This window comes from Neofelis nebulosa, chromosome 1 (assembly GCF_028018385.1).
Source record: "Neofelis nebulosa isolate mNeoNeb1 chromosome 1, mNeoNeb1.pri, whole genome shotgun sequence".
NCBI classification, from domain to species: Eukaryota; Metazoa; Chordata; class Mammalia; order Carnivora; family Felidae; genus Neofelis; species Neofelis nebulosa.
Genome location: NC_080782.1, coordinates 103,999,664 through 104,018,331, shown reverse-complemented (window position 1 = coordinate 104,018,331; position 18,668 = coordinate 103,999,664). Strand labels below are relative to the sequence as shown.

At 40.9% G+C, this 18,668-nt stretch overlaps 1 protein-coding gene across 2 annotated transcripts in view; it reads left to right on the top strand.

Moving 5' to 3' along the window:
- OCLN (occludin) overlaps window positions 1-17,540 on the top strand; it is a 56,672-nt gene extending 39,132 nt beyond the window's left edge. For both annotated transcript variants that reach the window (XM_058730299.1, XM_058730306.1), the window contains exons 5-9: window positions 777-922; window positions 7,802-8,017; window positions 10,952-11,123; window positions 12,291-12,332; window positions 14,507-17,540. In XM_058730299.1, the coding sequence (XP_058586282.1) occupies window positions 777-922; window positions 7,802-8,017; window positions 10,952-11,123; window positions 12,291-12,332; window positions 14,507-14,608 (678 nt within the window). In that variant the 3' untranslated portion in view covers window positions 14,609-17,540. The remainder of the gene's footprint in view (window positions 1-776; window positions 923-7,801; window positions 8,018-10,951; window positions 11,124-12,290; window positions 12,333-14,506) is intronic.
- Window positions 17,541-18,668: the final 1,128 nt, after the last annotated feature.

Here is an 18,668-nt window from a genome sequence, read left to right as displayed (position 1 = left end):
TTCAGATTCTGTGTCTCCCTCTCTCTCTGACCCTCCCCCGTTCATGCTCTGTCTCTCTCTGTCTCAAAAATAAATAAACGTTAATAAAAAAAAAAAAAAAAGATCCAGTGTCTTTTGTCCTATATTAGTGGTTTTCCAAGTGTGGTGCCCAGACTACAGCATAAAGATTACCTTAGAACTTGTTAGAAATGAAAATTCTTGCCTAACCCAGACCTAGCCTAGAAAAAATGAGATTAGGGGCATCTGGGTGTCTCAGTCAGTTACGCATAGCACTCTTGATTTCAGTCAGGTCCTTATCTCCTAGTTCAAGGGTTTGAGCCCTGTGCATCAGGTTCCATGCTCACAATGTGGAACCTGCTTGGGATTCTGTCTTTCTGCCCCTTCCCCACTTTGTGCATGAGCATGTTCTCTGTCTCACAAAAATAAATAAATAAACTTAAAACGATGAGATTAATCTTTCTAATGTGGGGTGGAACAATTACCATGGGTAATGATTCTGCCTAATCACATCAGGATAAGAGTCAGGTCATTGTGATATTTTTTCCTTTTTTGTAATTCATTCTGGACTTGTTAAGCTAACGAATTGGCATCATTTGTGTGTTGGTAACAATACTGATTTGATTGTTTACACTAACAAGGTAGTCATTACAGGTTAATAGTATTTAATGAGCCCAATAAGTATTAGGTAATTTTATATCTGATATTTTTCTTCCATTTCTTTCCCCTTTAAATTGCAGGCTCAATGATAATTGTATCTCTTGGGTTTGTTTCTGTAGGTTAAAAATATTTCTGCTGGCACACAAGACATGCCTCCTCCCCCTTCTGACTATGTGGAAAGAGTGGACAGCCCCATGGCCTACTCCTCCAACGGTAAAGTGAATGACAGGAGGTCATATCCAGAGTCTTCCTATAAATCAACACCGTAAGTAGCAGCTTCCTTCTTCAGGTAGAATGAGTCTAAACAAAAATGAATATTTGCTGGTGTTGATAAATCAGTTCTTGTTGTGCCATTTGCCTTAAAAAACAAACAACACAAAACAGAAAAACACTTTCCCAAAGACTGGAGACTGATGTTGGCCTTGTTGGTGGAGGCTTGAAGCTACTTGGGAGATGAGGGGAGAGGGGCTGTGAGTTGGTGGGGTCTTTTTCCCCATCTAAGCTGAAAGTGCTTCTTTTTTCTCTCGTTTGTTTAATAGAGAAAGGCTAAGTTGGGTTTTTTTCCACTCTAAAAACATGGTTCTCTTTCTGATTCTGGTTTTGAGGTTGAGGTGAGGGTCAAGGACGTTACTGATAGTGGAACTATGTGTGGTTGTGTCTCTCCTTGCCTGTCACTGTTAGAGCTCATTTAATGGAAAGGGAAGATTGCTGATTGATCTACCCTTAGCCACATACATTTTTATTAAAGGAGCAGACCTCGTTTGAATTCAGGAATTCTGAGATCTCACTTGCTGCGCTAGATCCTTCATGTCCTGGAGGATGTGAAACTGATGAGGCCTCCACGTTTAGAGTTACAAGTAGTGTAGGGGCACCTGGGTGGCTCAGTCGGTTGAGCGGCCAACTTCAGCTCAGGTCATGATCTCACAGTCTGTGAGTTCGAGCCCCGCGTCGGGTTCTGTGCTGACAGCTCAGAGCCTGGAGCCTGCTTCCGATTCTGTGTCTCCCTCTCTCTGACCCTCCCCCGTTCATGCTCTATCTCAAAAATAAATAAACGTTAAAAAAAAAAATTTAGAGTTACAAGTAGCGTAAAAAACCTCACAGTGAGTTTCTGGCTCAGAGTAGCTGCCATTATGGTTACTGAAATGGCATCTCCATGGTGGTTTTAGTTTACCCTAAAGCCTGATTCTAATTCATCCTAATGACTAGTGAAGGAGGGGTTTTGGAGAGACTGTTACTGACTGGATGTGATTTTTGCCAGGGGATGATAAATTGCTCTTCTTTTTTTTTTTTTTTTAAGATTTTTTTTTTTTAATGTTTATTCATTTTTTGAGAGAGAGACAGAATGAGAATGTGGGAGGGGCAGACTGAGGGAGACAAAGAATCCCAAGCAGGCTCCAGACTCTGAGCTGTCAGCACAGCACCCCATGTGGGGCTCGAACTCAGGAACCGCAAGATGATGACTTGAGCCAAAGTCGGACACTTAACCAACTGAGCCACCCAGGCACCCCTAAAGATTTTATTTGATTTTATTTATTTATTTTTTTAACATTGTATTTATTTTTGAGACAAGGAGAGGCAGAGCATGAACAGGGGAGGGTCAGAGAGAGGGAGACACAGAATCCGAATCAGGCTCCAGGCTCTGAGCTGTCAGCACAGAGCCCGACGCGGGGCTCGAATTCACAGACCACGAGATCATGACCTGAGCCGAAGTCGGCCGCTTAACCGACTGAGCCACCCAGGCGCCCCTAAAGATTTTATTTTTAAGTATTCTCTACACCCAGCGTGAGACTCAAACTCATAACCCCAAGACTGAGTTGCATGCTCCACTGACCAAGCCAACCAGGCGCCCCATCTTCTTATATATGTAATTCTAGAACTCCAAATTCCTTTGTAGACTGAAAAAAAAAACAAACAAAAAAACCACCTTTCCTTTAATTGCTTTGATTGTTTTATGTTAAAGGTGTATCTGCTGGAAAACTTTCAAAGTTTTATCCACAGCTCCCTGCCCCACCTCCTTTTAATGGGCCAGTTAATATAGAGATCAACCCTGAGTGTGCGGTAGTTTGGGTGCCTAGAACCCCTTAAGGTGACACCAGCAGCTGAGTTAATTATGGACTCAGTTTGAGACAGTGGGTTTTATTATTACCCTGGAGTGGAATGTGGGAAACACACTGTCAGTTTGCCTTACCCTCGACACATGTTTTGTTTTGGTCTTCACAATTGACCCTCCTGTTGCTATCAGTTGTGAATAATTTGGAGGAGGAGCATTTTCTGTGTTCTCCTTCTGTGTGGATTTTGACAAAAATCTAAAGCACTTGAGGCTGTGAGGGGCAAAGTATACCCAGTAGAGACACGGTCCTTTTAAAAGTTTCAGGCTAGGAGTTGCGTGACTTCTGTGCATACATAAGAAATATTTATAATGCATCTTGTGGCCAGTTGTGTCTCTAATTGTAAAGCCTGAATGGTTACATAGCATTCCACATGCTGTCTTTTCATGAAAACCAAGATATTTTCACAAGTTCATTTGGAACCATTGAAAAATCTTAGCTTAATTCTTGAATAAGCCAGTACCTTTGTAATGTAAAATTAAAAAAATTTTTTTTTAATGTTTTTTATTTATTTTTGGGACAGAGAGAGACAGAGCATGAACGGGGGAGGGGCAGAGAGAGAGGGAGACACAGAATCGTAAACAGGCTCCAGGCTCCGAGCCATCAGCCCAGAGCCTGACGCGGGGCTCGAACTCACGGACCGCGAGATCGTGACCTGGCTGAAGTCGGACGCTTAACCAACTGCGCCATCCAGGCGCCCCTGTAATGTAAAATTTTAAATGGACAGAAGGATAGCTTTTGTCCCCAGCTACCTAGTTCCTCTTCCTAGGAGCAGCTGGTGTTACCAGTTTCTTTTATATAACCTTCCAGAGGCTATTTTAAAATAAATATGCTGGCCAAAATGTACATTACTTATATTTTCCTTTAAGGGGCGCCTGGGTGGTGCAGTCGGTTAAGCGTCTGACTTCAGCCAGGTCACGATCTCGCGGTCCGTGAGTTCGAGCCCCGCGTCAGGCTCTGGGCTGATGGCTTGGAGCCTGGAGGCTGTTTCTGATTCTGTGTCTCCCTCTCTCTCTGCCCCTCCCCCGTTCATGCTATGTCTCTCTCTGTCCCAAAAATAAAAATTAAAAAAAAACGTTGAAAAAAAAAGAGAAAAAATAAAAAAATACAAGCATAGGGGCTCCTGGGTGGCTCAGTCGGTTGAGTGTCCAACTTCGGCTCAGGTTATGATCTCGTGTTCAATGAGTTCAAGCCCCACGTCAGGCTCTGTGCTGACAGCTCAGAGCCTTGAGCCTTCTTCAGATTCTGTGTCTCCTTCTCTCTCTGCCCCTCCCCCGCTTGCACCCTGTCCCTCTCCCTCTCTCAAAACATAAATAAACATCAAAAAAGAAAAAGAGAATGGCATGATCTAGAAACTCAGAGGCTAGCAAGGCTCCTGTTGTTCTGTGGGCTTTATTGTCGGTAGAGCAGAATGGTCATCCACATTTTCCAGGCTACACTAACTGAACTTTCAGCATAGTATTTGGAAAATGGAATGCCCTCTTCCAAAGCTTACATATACAACCTGTTGAAAGATTCTTGATTAGCCCTTTTTGGATCATTGTCTTTCCTGAGGCCACAGAGATGGAGTTCTCTGATGGACAAGGCTTAGATATTCCCCCCCGATAATGGTGACAGTTCTGAAGTACCATGTACATCATGGACATTATGCTCATAGGACACTGATGTTGATCATGCATTGTTTCTCTTCCCTCGCTGATACTGGGTGTCATCAGAATTCTTGTGAAGGTGTTTTCAATTCATTAATGATCCTGAACACCTGCTAGGTACACAGTAGGGTAGCTGCCCCTGGAATAGCAAATCCTTGTTGTCATGGAGGTTGCAATCTATCAGGGACAGAAGACAGTGCACAGTAGCTACACTGAGAGTCAGGACAAGATAGGAACACCAAATGCATGTGAGGGTGTGTGTGTGTGTGTGTGTGTGAAAAACAAATGAATAAAAAAGACAATACAAAAGGGTGAACTTCTGGACTTGGATACTGAGTTGGATACCAGGGAAAGTATACAGTTGGTTGCCTCTTCTGGGGTATGCAGATTATGACCTAACAGGATTTGTATCTAAAAGTGGGTTCAAGGGCACCTGAGTGGCTCAGTTGGTTAAGTGTCCGACTCTTTTTTTCTTTTTTTAATGTTTATTTATTTTTGAGAGAGAGAGAGAGAGACAGAGTGTGAGTCAGGGAGGGGCACAGAGAGAGGGAGACACAGAATCCGAAGCAGGCTCCAGGCTCTGAGCTGTCAGCAGCCCGACATGTGGCTTGAACTCAAACTGTGAGATCATGTCCTCAGCTGAAGTCGGATGCTCAACTGACTGAGCCACCTAGGCACCCCTAAGCGTCTGACTCTTGATTTCAGCTCAGGTTATGATCTCACAGTTTGTGAGTTCTAGCCCCACATCAGGCTCTGTGCTGACAGTGCAGAGCCTCTCTTCCTCTCTCTCTGCTTCTCCCCTGCTTGTGCTCTCTCTCCCTCTGGAAATAAACTTAAAAAATAAAAGAAATAAAAAAGAAATAAAAGTAGGCTCAAAGATTATTGGCAGTACAAAAATTCCCTAACTCTTGAATTTATATATATTTGCTGAGCATTTTGTTTTTAGGTTTTATGCCATATCAAGTAAGTTATCCTCTAGAGTTTCAAAGTATGTAGGAGAATGGGAGGTGGAAAGCTCCCAAAGTCAGGATTTATAATATAAGTATCTAACACAATTATGAGAGGATGCCCATTTTAATGTTTTAGGTTTTGTTCTTTTCTAATTTGTTTTGCTTTTTAGTTTTCTCCTCCTCTAGTCCCTACTCCCTCAAATAAGCCTTCTGCATTCCCAAAACGAGGAGCATAATACCAGGCAGTTTTGGCAGAGTGTCTAGGAACTTGTTACTCATTGACTCATGGAGAAAGTCACATTTTCCCTCCTTTAGATGTAGCGTTAATATAGCACCCTAAGCCTCAGGAACCTGAATACATTCCAACAGAAGGAATAAATCACACCACCGCCCCCAACTATGCACACACATCCCAAAGCTTTAGGATTCTACAAGAAATTACTAAGTGTGATTAGAAATCTGAAGACTTTGGGGCACCTGGGTGGCTCAATCGGTTAAGTGTCTGACTCTTGGTTTCAGTTGAGGTCATGATCTCACGGTTTGTAAGATTGAGCCCCGTGTCAGATTCTGTGCTGACGGCTTGGAGCCTGCTTGGGATTCTCTCTCCTTCTCTCTCTGTCCCTCTCCCACTTGTGCATGCATTCACATGCACACACACTCTGTCTCAAAATAAACATTTTTAAAAATCTGAAGATTTTGACAACAGTTAGAATCAAGCAGTTCTGGATCACCTAGAAAATAGAGTACACCTCATAGATAAAGCTCAAGATTATAGTTTCTGTCAAGGTGCCTGGGTGGCTCAGTCAGTTAAGTGTCCAACTTCGGCTCAGGTCATGATCTCATGGTTTGTGGGTTTGAGCCCCGTGTTGGGCCCTGTGCTGACAGCTCAGAGCCTGGAGCCTGCTTCGGATTCTGTGTCTCCCTCTCTCTCTCTGCCCCTTACCCATCCCCCACTTCCCCCCACACACACACACACATTCACTCTCTGTCTCTCTCCATCTCTCTCTCTCTCCCTCTCTGTCTCAAAAATAAATGTTAAAAAAAAAAAAAAAAGATTATAGTTTCTGTAAGTGGAAAAGCAATAAGAAAACAAAAGTCTTAACACATTTTTACTAGTTGATTTGAATAGCAGGCCGATGGTGGAAAGTCTCAGGCATGACCTTTGTGTTCTTTCATTGTTCTTCTTGACCTTCTTTAGCTTTGCTATCAGGGAAAGTTAAGTTTTGCATTGCTGTTACTCAGAAGTGCTTTACTGTTGCCACAGCTCTTGGTGTTTTATTCCACGTTTGGCTTCATATTTATGCTTGTGGCACAAACATTTGCACTTAAAATTCCAATGTGGGGCGCGCCTGGGTGGCTCAGTTGGTTAAGTTTCAGACTCGTGATTTTGGCTCAGGTGACGATCTCACGGTTCGTGGGATCGAGCCCTGCGTTGGGCTCTGTGCTGACAGCTTGGATCCTGCTTGGGATTCTCTTTCTGCTCCTCCTCCACTCTTGCATGAGTGCACTCTCTCTCAAAATAAATAAGCATTAAAAAAAAAAACCAAGGGGCACCTGGGTGGCTCAGTCGGTTGAGCGTCCAACTTCGGCTCAGGTCATGATCTCACGGTCCGTGGGTTCGAGCCCCGCGTCGGGCTCTGTGCTGACAGCTCAGAGCCTGGAGTCTGTTTCAGATTCTGTGTCTCCCTCTTTCTCTGACCCTCCCCTGTTCATGCTCTCTGTCTCAAAAATAAATAAATGTTAAAAAAAAAATTAAAAAAAAAAACAAAAAAACAAAACAAAACTGATGCAATTGGGAAAATAAGTCTAATGATAACACTTCCAGGCCATTCAGTCTACGTGGCTGCAGGATTATCATAGCAGTTGTTTAAATTTTTAGTCTCTTTAGTTTTTTCAAGATTGTATCTTGAAAAGGAAGTTGATACACAGGAGTCTAAAATTAGTATTACAATATGCTTACCTCTGAGAATCAGCTTCTGAAAGTAGATATGTATGTGCATTTCTCTTGACTGCTTACCATTCCGTGAAACTGGAAGAACCTGTAGAAAAGAATCCTGAGCATTATTTTCCTGCCTGCCTTTTGTGGAGTAAATCCCTGGCACAGGTTGGGTGAACACCTCTTCCAGATCAGCCTGGGCTTCCTCAAGTGCAATCTTAGATCCATCCTGCTTAGGAATGTTTACACATGGGCTCCCCTTACATCGGAACCTTAAAGCTACTGGTCTGTCTCAGAGGATCTGAGCTGGTGCGAAACTGAACACGGGAAACTGGGGATCTGCTCCGCGTTGGGAACATGAGCTGCTTACGTGAATGAATGCATTTATGTTTAGATGTCTCTTACTGCTTACCGTGGCTGCTCCTTGTGATTACAGCGCACTTGCTGGCAAAGAGCTGTGGTGTACCTATGACCCCTGAAAAACGATGGCTGTTTTGTTAGGGTGCCTGAGGTGGTGCAGGAGCTTCCAGTGACTTCACCGGTGGACGACTTCAGGCAGCCTCGCTACAGCGGCAGTGGTAACTTTGAGACGCCTTCAAAAAGGGCACCTACGAAAGGAAGGGCGGGAAGGTCCAAGAGGCCGGAGCAGGACCACTATGAAACAGACTACACGACCGGGGGCGAGTCCTGCGACGAGCTGGAGGAGGACTGGATCAGGTACGGGGTCACCTCGTGTTGGAACCACTCGCACATCTGTCTGATGGGTCGCCTGGGCCAGTCAGCTTTGGGGTTTTGCCTGCCAAATTGGAGTTGGGTGGTAGGATTTCGTTCCTGCACAGCCAGGACTGGAGATGGTATTTCAGGAGGTTCTTTTCTTTAGTGCTCTTTTGTAATAAAGATTGATGTAGAGGGGATATGTTTGGCTCCATTGCGTCTTAAAAACACTCTCAGTGTCTTTCACAAAATGACTGATGAACTTCACTCTTTACTTGTACCAGTAGTCACCCAAGAAAGGTCTTTCAAATAAATAAAACACAGGTATGGAGGAACTTTTGTTACTGATTATATAATTCCCAGACCAGAGTTATGGCTTTGTTTTGGCATTTACTTTTAAGTTAAGGTTTCATGGGGAGACCAGAGATTCTTTTAAAAGTTTAATCCAGAGGACTTTGGCAAACGGTTTTGTAAACAATTAAGTTAACAATTTAGTGTTCTGGCCACGGTTGTGGTTAAGTTCCTTTGTGTGTTGGTGGTTTAGTTATACTTCATCATCACTAACTATCATGTATGGTGTGTAGCCCTTTTATGCCCAAGTGTCCTGAGAAATGGGACACGAATCAGAAACATTTGTGGTCTGGATGGTGGTCAGTCACAGCGTTGCTTCTCGAGCTGTGAGAGGTGGGTGGTGTAGCATAGCCTGACATCGCCTCCCTGGTGGTTCTCATACCACACCTTCCCTTCTTCCCACAAGAGTCCTTGGTCAAGAGGCACCTGGGGGGCTCAGTAGGTTGAGTGTCTGGCTCTTGATTTTGGCTCAGATCACTATCTCATAGTTTGTGGGATCAAGCCTTGCTTGGGATTCTCTCTCTCCTCTCTCTCTCTCTGTCTGCCCCTCCCCCTGCTCACGTGCTCTCTCTCTCTCTCTCAAAATAAATGGATGGACTTAAAAAACAAAACAGAACAAAAAAACAGAGTTCTTGGCCACGTTCAGTCATCTAGCTATAAAATACTTTCCTAACTTGTTTCATGGAACATCTAAGTGAAAAGTTTTAAGAAACTGTTTTCTTGTTTCTCTTTTGAGCAATCATTTAATTTCTCCCCTCTGTAAAATGAAGATAGGAGGCCAATTTTGGTGTAAAAATTGAAATTCCATATTGCTGTGAAGTTCCTACATCATGTGAAACAAGTCAGAGTATTTCCTCAGTGGATTATTAGTGAAGAGCATCACCTGGAAATGTAAAGAATGGCTAGTCTCTTGAGAGATGCAAGGGATACAGAATTGCATGCATCGCCAGATTATTTGTACAAGGAGCATGCATTTTTGTACATGTACATTTTAATGTCTGATCTCACCATCAAAGGATTTAAAAAAGCCATTTCTGTGGAGGAAAACAAGTTAAGTTGGAAAAAGAAAAAAGAATCTGAAGACTGTAGTTGGTGGCAGAAAACAACCAGCCACCAGCCAGTTCTGCTGCCGTAGTGATGGGAACGCACTTTGTGTTCCAGTATTCCAGTTTTCACACTTTAAATTCAGGGGTGCCCAGGTGGCTCAGTCGGATGAGCGTCCAACTTCGGTTCAGGTCATGATCTCACGGTTCGTGAGTTTGAGCCCCGCGTCGGGCTCTGTGCTGACAGCTTGGAGCTTTTAGGCTGCTTCAGATTCTTGTTTCTGTCTGTCTCTACCCCATCCCTGCTCATGCTCTGTGTCTCAAAAAAATAAATAAACATTTAAAAAAAGTAAGATTTTAGACATATTCTATTGTCACATGGTGTTGTATTTCCAGAATAAATAAGTTCCTATGACTTGAACCTCAAATTTCATAAATGATTTTCAATTTTATTTCTGAAAATTATATTAGCATTGTATTTCTTTTCTAAGTAGGCTTCATGCCCAATGCAGAGCCCAACATGAGGCACAATCCTGAGATCAAGACTGAGCTGAGAGCAAGTCAGGTGCTCAACTGACTGAGGCACCCAGGGACACCCCTAAGCATAGTATTTTCTTTTTTAATTTTTTAATGTTTTTATTTATTTTTGAGACAGAGTGTGTGAGCGAGAGTCAGATGCTTAACCAACTGAGCCACCGAGGTGCCCCTTTTTAAATTTTTTTTAAGTTTATTTATTTTGAGAGAGAGAGAGAGAGAGAGAACACAAGTAGGGGAGGAGTGGAGAGAGAGGGAGAGAGAGAGAGATTGCCAGGCAGGCTCTGCACTATCAGCACAGAGTCTAATGCGGGACTCAAACTCAGGAACTGTGAGATCATGACCTGAGCCAAAATCAAGAGTCCGTCACTCATCCAACTGAGTCACCCAGGTGCCCCTAAGCATAGTATTTTTAAAACCATAACCAGTGATGTAGAAATATAATCATTCATTCTTTTTTTTTTTTTTTAAGTTTATTTGGTTATTGATTGAGGGAGAGAGTGCACGTACAGGAGAGGCAGAGAGAGAATCCTGAGCAGGTTCCATGCTGTCAGCTCAGAGCCAGATGCTGAGCTCGAACTCCCAACCCATGAGATTATCACCTGAGCCCAAACCAAGAGTCGGACGCTTAACATTTTTTAATGTTTATTTTTGAGAGAGAGGGGGCGAGTGCGGGCAAGGGAGGGGCAGAGAGAGAGGGAGACAGAGGATCTGAAGCAGGCTCCTCGCTGACAGCAGAGGGCTCAGTGCGGGGGCTGGAACTCAGGAACCATGAGATCATGACCTGAGCCAGAGTCAGACCCTTAACCCACTGAGCCATTAAGGCGCCTCTAAGTAGAATCATTCTTAAGAGAACTCACTTGCTTCTCACCTTCCTCTCATAAGCAAGAAAAAGAAAACAGGAGAATGTCACTCTCACGTCCCACCAGCTTTATTGTCTTGGCTGAAGAAATACTGGATTTTATGTCTGCTGGAATCAAAAGTAGTCATTTTCTCACTGAATTTTTAGGGAATATCCACCTATCACTTCAGATCAACAAAGACAACTCTACAAGAGAAGTTTTGACACTGGCCTGCAGGAATACAAGAGCTTACAGGCAGAACTTGATGAAATCAATAAAGAACTTTCTCGTCTGGATAAAGAGTTGGATGACTATAGAGAAGACAGTGAAGACTACATGGTAAATTCAAACCTGATAATTGTATATTATATATGATGTCATTCTAATTTATGAAGATACAGTATCCTTTCTATTAATGTTGATTCAGATTTTGCTAGTAATTTTTAAATTGATTTCATTGAGAAATAATTGAAGTCCAGTCTCAGATGAAAGTCTTTCCAAATTGAAGAGTGTACTAATGTAGTTAAGTAAGAAATAGAAAACAAAAGGCTATGTACATATATCCCTTCCTGTTTAAAAATAAAATAGCTGGATTATTTTTTCTATTTTAAAACACTGTTCATTCTTTCTGTAAACTATTAAGCATTACAGAATTGGGTACAGAAAGATAAACTACCTTAAATTCTGCCTCCTGACTGTCACCAAAATGTTTAAATATCCCCTTCATGCAAAAGTGCACCTAGACACATACCGTCTTTGATAAAAAGTTATCTTTTTTTCCCCCCCAGCTGAGGTTACATTTGTCCATGAAAGTTCCTCTTTCCTTTTTAATCCCCCTTTCCATACTTTCATAGTGAAGGAAGTCACTATGCATAGATCGCACCTAAGGAAAGGAGAATTACGTTCCAGCTCTTTAAAGACTGTGTACCTACACAAATTATTTGGAATTCTTGTGCATGAGAAATTGGTTACTTCCTCCCATTTACTTAATCATTCACTTATACCAGTATTGACTCATAAATATATCTATTTTATACGTTGGGTTATAATCCAATACTACTTTATTTTGTTGCTCAAATTATTTATAATACAACATGTTCACTTAACGATGTATGTAATATGCATACACGGGGTAGTTACTGGGAGTTCAGACCAATTTCATAATGGGGTATAACCGGATGAGAGCTACACTTTACAGAAGATCTCTGTGGGGTCAGCACGGCCCATGGACCCGCATGGGGAGTGATGAGAAGCAGCAGAACCATTACCTGTCTATGGGAATGGAATGTGAGGAATAGGTCTTAAATTCCTCTGTCCTGGCTTCCTCCAGGCTCTCTTGCTGACTATATGAATAATAGCTTTAAGGACCTAAAGACTTCAATATTTTAATTTCCTGTATTTGGGGTATTGTTGGCAGTTTTAGCTCCAGAATATAACATCAGGAATGTCATTTTTGAAAGAGAAGATTCCCCCCTGAACATATTCTATTGTGTTTCTCCTTGATAGGCTGCTGCTGATGAGTACAATAGACTGAAGCAAGTGAAGGGAGTAAGTATTCCAGATTGTAAGATTCTTTCGGAGAGAATGTTTCTAGTATGTGTTTTTTATTTAACCTTTGGAATGACTGTGAATACCTAGTCACACAAGCACTGATTATGACAAAAGGCCTTATCATTACAGGGTGAAAACTGTACCTGAGAAGTTAGGACCTTAATTTCAGTTGTTTGCAACTATAGCCAATACTGATTTTTTAAGATTATTTTATTTTTTTAATGTTTGTTTATTTTTGAGACAAAGAGAAAGAGAGAGAGAGAGGCAGAGCACGAGCAAGGGAAGGGCAGAGAGAGAGGGAGACACAGAATCCGAAGCAGGCTCCAGGCTCTGAGCTGTCTGCACAGAGCCCGATGTGGGGCTTGAACCCACAAACCACAAGATCATAACCTGAGCCAAAGTCAGACGCTCAACCAACTGAGCCACCCAGGTGCCCCAAGCTTTTTTTTTTTAAAGTTGAAGTATACATACAGAAACTTGCACAAATTCTGAGTGCACAACTTGGTAAATTTTCACCAACCACCATATACCTTTGTACCTGGCACCCAGATGAAGAAATATATTTCCTAGTTTCCTAGGCAACCCCCTCTGGAACTCCCCTCCAATTTTTACTCTCCCCACAGGTAACTACCATCCTAATTTCTAACATCATAAATGAGTTTTGCCTATTTTGAACTTGATGTAAATGGCATCTATAGTATGTATTTTTCATGTGTAATTTCTTTTGCTCTTTTTGAATACCCATTCATATTTTTGTGTGTGGCTATGGTTCATTTATTTTTACTTGGTAAATAAAAGACAATTGATTCATCCATTCTTTCGTTAGTGAGCCTTTGGGTTATTCCTAGATTATGGCTTTTATAATTAATGCAACTTCAAACATTTTTGAATGTGTCTGTGCACATCTGCACACATATGTTAAGGATATATTTGGGAGTGGAATTGCAGGGTCATTGGGTCTGTCTGTCTAACCTTGGCTTAAATAGTGTCAAACAGCTTTCCTGGATTGCCAGTTTATATTCCCACTGAAGTGTGCATATTCCTTTTGCTCCATATCCTTGTAAACACTTGGCGTTATTAATCTTTCTTGATTTAAAGCTTTGTTTTTAAAGGATTTTATATTAAAATTTTTTGAAGTCACAAAACACTGTAATTTTAAATGCAAGAGTTTTATATAGTGGGGCGCCTGGCTAATTCAGTCAGTAGAACATGACTCTTGATCTCGGGCTTGTGAGTTTAAGCCCCATGTTGGGTATAGAGATTACATAAAAAATAAAATTAAATTAAAGAACATATACTAAAATTTCCTGTCTCTTTACCCATTCCTCCTTTTCCAAGTCAACTGATAACGCCAGTTTTTGTTGTACTGATTTTTTTTTTTAAGGATTTTATTTATTTTTAAGTAATTTCTACACCCAACATGGGGCTTGAACCTACAACCCAGAGACCAAGAGTCACATGTTCCATCCACTGAGCCAGCCAGGCACCCCTGTTTTACTGATTTTTTTAAAAAAAATTTTTTTTAACATTTATTTATTTATTTTTATTTAAAAAAAAATTTTTTTTTAACGTTTATTTATTTTTGAGACAGAGAGAGACAGAGCATGAACAGGGGAGGGGCAGAGAGAGAGAGGGAGACACAGAATCAGAAGCAGGCTCCAGGCTCTGAGCCATCAGCCCAGAGCCCCAGGTGGGGCTCGAACTCATGGACCGCGAGATCTTGACCTGGGCTGAAGTCGGACGTCTAACCGACTGAGCCACCCAGGCGCCCCAACGTTTATTTATTTTTGAGACAGAGAGAGACAGAGGATGAACGGGGGAGGGTCAGAGAGAGGGAGACACAGAATCTGAAACAGGTACTGATTTTTTTTTAGATGATGTGTTAGCAGAAAGGTGAGTCAATTTTTGGGGTCACTTTATAAATCACTAGAAATTAGTATATGTTTTGTAAAACTCAGAAGATATGACTAAGCAAAAAGAATCCATTGCCTGTTGGGTCAGAATGGTCAGAGAAACTGCCAGATCACTGTGCATATTACTCTATTCAATACCCCAGCAATTTCATTTGACTAATATTCTGTGGTTTTTTGGCTCACCTCTGCCTTCCTAGCAGCTAACACAACTTGTTTTTATTTTATTAAGTTTACTTGGCTTTTTTTTTTTGCCCCAAGTCTGCAGATTACAAAAGTAAGAGGAATTATTGCAAGCAGTTGAAGAGTAAATTGTCGCACATCAAGAAGATGGTTGGAGATTATGACAGACAGAAGACATAGAAGGCAGATGATACCACATTGTTTGAGAGATTAAGAAGTTATTTGACATCTCTGCAATGTTGTCAGAAGGCAAAATGACTGGATTCTAACCCAGGAAGACAAACCTTTGTCACATTACATACTTTTGGTGGCTTTACTATCATCAGTTTAATATCATCAGTATTGAAGCATTTTATAAATAGCTTTTGATAATCAACTGGGCTGAACACTCCAATTAAGGATTCTGTACTTTAAACTTCGGCTCTTATATTAAGGACTGACTATAGGTTGAGGTTTTTAAACCTTGAAGGCAGGTCCCATGGTGAACTGTGCTATGAACTTGCACACTCAGGCAGTGTTTTCTTAACACCTAAATGCACTCACTAGTTCACATTGGTGATCTCATCCATTCCTCCCAGAAATCTGTCTTCAGAACTGTTATTTATAATCATTTCTTTTCAGGTAGGGAGACTGGGTCCCTGCAGTGAAGGCTCTGAAGTGAATCTGCCTGTTTCCTGGCTTATAGTTTTGGTTAAGTCTGTTTTACGACTTGACTCCATTAATTAAAGTCCCTTGGCCTTTCCCTTAGCTCCTGTGGCTAGTGCATTCTCTCAACCTCCCTATTCGTTTTTTTGTTTTCTGTGTATAAGTGGTTAAAAGAGCTTTTCATTGTTGTGTGCTATCCAGATAATAAAGATCATGTAAAAATAACACATGGTGAAACTTAAAGATTGTAAATACATACAGGTATTCACTTTTTAAAAATCACAGTTTAAACCTGGTTAGAATTTGGTTGTGTATTTTAAAATTCTTTTAAATCTTTTATGGTTTACATGTGTGTTTGTTTCCTTTTTTTAAACCAACTAGGCTTTTTCATTATATTAGAATATCTCATTACATTGCTAATTCGGTTGTGACTTGGATTGTATCTTAAGAGAATATTCAAGTTCTGTACATATTTTATAAGGTATTAAACCTGGTGTTTTCTTTCATATACTTGTTTGACATCATTCGTGCTGTTGATATGAAGATGTGGAAAATTACACTCAGTTTTATCTGAGTATATAGTTTATTGCATTAAACTATATTGGTTGCTGTGCTGGTTGCTGAATTTCCCAGTCTTTCAGTTATAAGAAGGCTGATTTGTCTGAGAATACAGCACAATACAACAAAACATCAAATTATTTCAGATGGTGCCCTTGGTCTCACCACTTTTTTTTTTTTAATTAAAATTTTTATTAAAGTAAAATTAGCTGATAGTAGTGGGCATATAGCTAGCCAAGTTGATTGTTTTTATCCCCCCCCCCCCCCACCACCAGTTTAGAGTGCTTTTTGTGAAAATTTTGGAAGAATAACCTTTAATCATTAGTATGCAATTCAGACATTATATACAAGTCTGAATCATTTTCCAAAGATAAACCTTAAAATAATGTTTCTTTTATAACATTGTTCATTTCTTCAAATTGAAGAAATTCTTAATTTTCCATGTGCTGTACATACTTACTACAAAAGGTAGTAGTTTATAGTTTTCATGCCTTTTGGATTCACACCAAATGGCAAGGACTCTTTTGAGGAACTTAACTCATTTTTATGCATGCTAAAATATAAATCTCTTTGTTCTTGGAAGTTCGTGTACTTAGATTATGAAGATGGCAAAATTGCCAGTGTTCTGACAAAATAGTACTGTTCACCTGAATGCAGAAAACCAAATAGCATGAGTTTCCATTGTAAACTTGTGTCATAAGGTTGAACTTTGAAATAAAAAAACAAGAAAGTCATTTTTCAAATGTACTTAAAGACTGCTTGGTATTAACCAGCTGGATGTAACTTTAAAGAAGCACCCAGGCATATTTCTAGTTTGGAAAAAGGAGATTTAGGTTAGATGTCAGAAGTCTCTTCCATGTCTGACCTGAGATTCTTTTTAAGTTTTTTTTTTTTTTTTTTTTTTAATGAAAAAGAGCATGTGTGAGTGGGGGGAGGGAGAATGGGTGAGGAGTGAGGAGGGGAGAGAGAGGGAGAGAGAGAGAGAGAGAGAGAGAGAAAGAATCCCAAGCAGGCTCCACTCTGTCAGTTCAGAACCCGATATAGGGCTTGAACCCTCAAGGCATGAGATCATGACCTAAGCGGAAATCAAGAGGCAACACTGAACTGAGCTATCCAGGTGCCCCTCTGACCTGAGATTCTTATGTGTGCTTCTGTCTTCTATAAAGAACATTCCATACGTTCTGTTGTGAAAGGATGTGGTCGTTAGTAAAGGTTAATTGCATACAGTGATTCCCTTACGTAGGTGTTTCTGTGATAAAAGGCAAAATCAATATTTTAATTTCTCTTTATCTTGAAAAATTTAAAGAAGTATAGAAAATGAAAAATACAAATATCCAGGGTGCCTGGGTGGCTCAGTTGGTTAAGCATCCAACTCTTGGTTTCTGCTCAGGTCGTGATCTCACGATTTGTGGGTTTGAGCCTCACGTCAGGCTCCACGCTGATAGTATGGAGCCTGCTTGGGATTCTCTCTCTCCCTCCCTCTCTCTGCCCCTTCCCTGCTCGCTCTCTCTCTCAAAACTGAATAAACTTAAACACATATATCCACCACCAAGAAATGACAGGTGTTAGTTTTGTCATATATGCCTTTTATTTTGTGAAATAAATTTAAGTCTATTGGTACTTATACTAAAAGTTACATTGTATACACACATGAAATTATCACTTATTCCTTATATCATTCTATTGATGTTATCATTTCTCATTCTCATTTTACAGGAAAGAGAAATAATGTGGTAGATTAGTCCACTGTCACATACTAGCAAGTGTTTAAACTAGGATTGGAAGCTTGATCTGTTGAAAATAATAGGCTCTGTACTCCTGTTCTAGGTTGACTGTCACTAAATTAACGTTTTGGGTAAGAAGAGATTGGTCTGTATGGTGTTAATAAAATTTTGTATTTTAATTGTAAGTGCATTTTAAGTACTTTGAATTAATGTAAAATGCTTCATATGAAATATCTGAAGTATCTGTAAAGATCTGAGTGGGTGTGTGTGTGTAAAGAAGGGTAAGAACAGTGGCACCTGGGTGGCTCAGTCGGTTAGGTGTCCAACTCTTGATTTTGGCTCAGGTCATGATCTCACAGTTCATGAGTTTGAGCCCTGAGTCAGGTTCTTTGCTGACAGCTTGGAACCTGGAACCTGCTTCGAATTTTGTGTCTCCCTCTGTCTCTGCCCCTCCCCCACTCACGCGCGCGCGAGCGCGCGCGCTCTCTCTCTCTCTCTCTCTCAAAAGTAAATAAACATTAAAAAAAAAAAAGACAAATGAATTAGATACAGGGGCGTATTATCCCTTCTGTGTCTCATATTAACATTTCTTTTAATGAGAATAGTTTTCATAAAAATGCCCAAGTAACTTGGGTAGTTTTTAGAAAACACTTAATGCCACTTTGTGGTTAGAGAAAAGCATGGAAACATAACTGATTTTGTGTGTGTGTGTGACTGCAACAAAATGTAGGCGTCTCCCCAAGATTTCTAATTGCTGCCACAGGACCAGCTCGCTCTTCCCTGCTTGGGTTGTTGTGTTCTTGCTTTGCCCTCCAGCAATTACTTGACCTTGGACACATTATTTACCCTTCCTCTCCTTCAGTTTGCTTATTTGTGTGAGAGCTATTTGTACCTGATCTCATAGTTGTTATTAAGGTTCATGTGGGACTTAGCCACAGTCCTTGTCGGGCAGTAATAAATGAGGGCTCTTATCTTCCAAAGCTGGAAGGTGATGCTTTAAACAAGCTTTTAAAAAGCAAAAAAGTGTTTTAAGAATGTATGTATCGTCCCAATCCCTATATGCTTGGTCAGTGCTGGGTGCTATAAATTAGGCTATGAATTTATAAACTTAGGCTATAAATTAGGCTGTTATAAATTAGGCTATAAATTCTTTTGAACTCTAGACAGCTGCATTAGGCTTAGCCACAACTTCATAGATAATGAACAGGTGCTTTAAAAGATTGATTTACAGGGGCGCCTGGGTGGCGCAGTCGGTTAAGCGTCCGACTTCAGCCAGGTCACGATCTCGCGGTCCGTGAGTTCGAGCCCCGCGT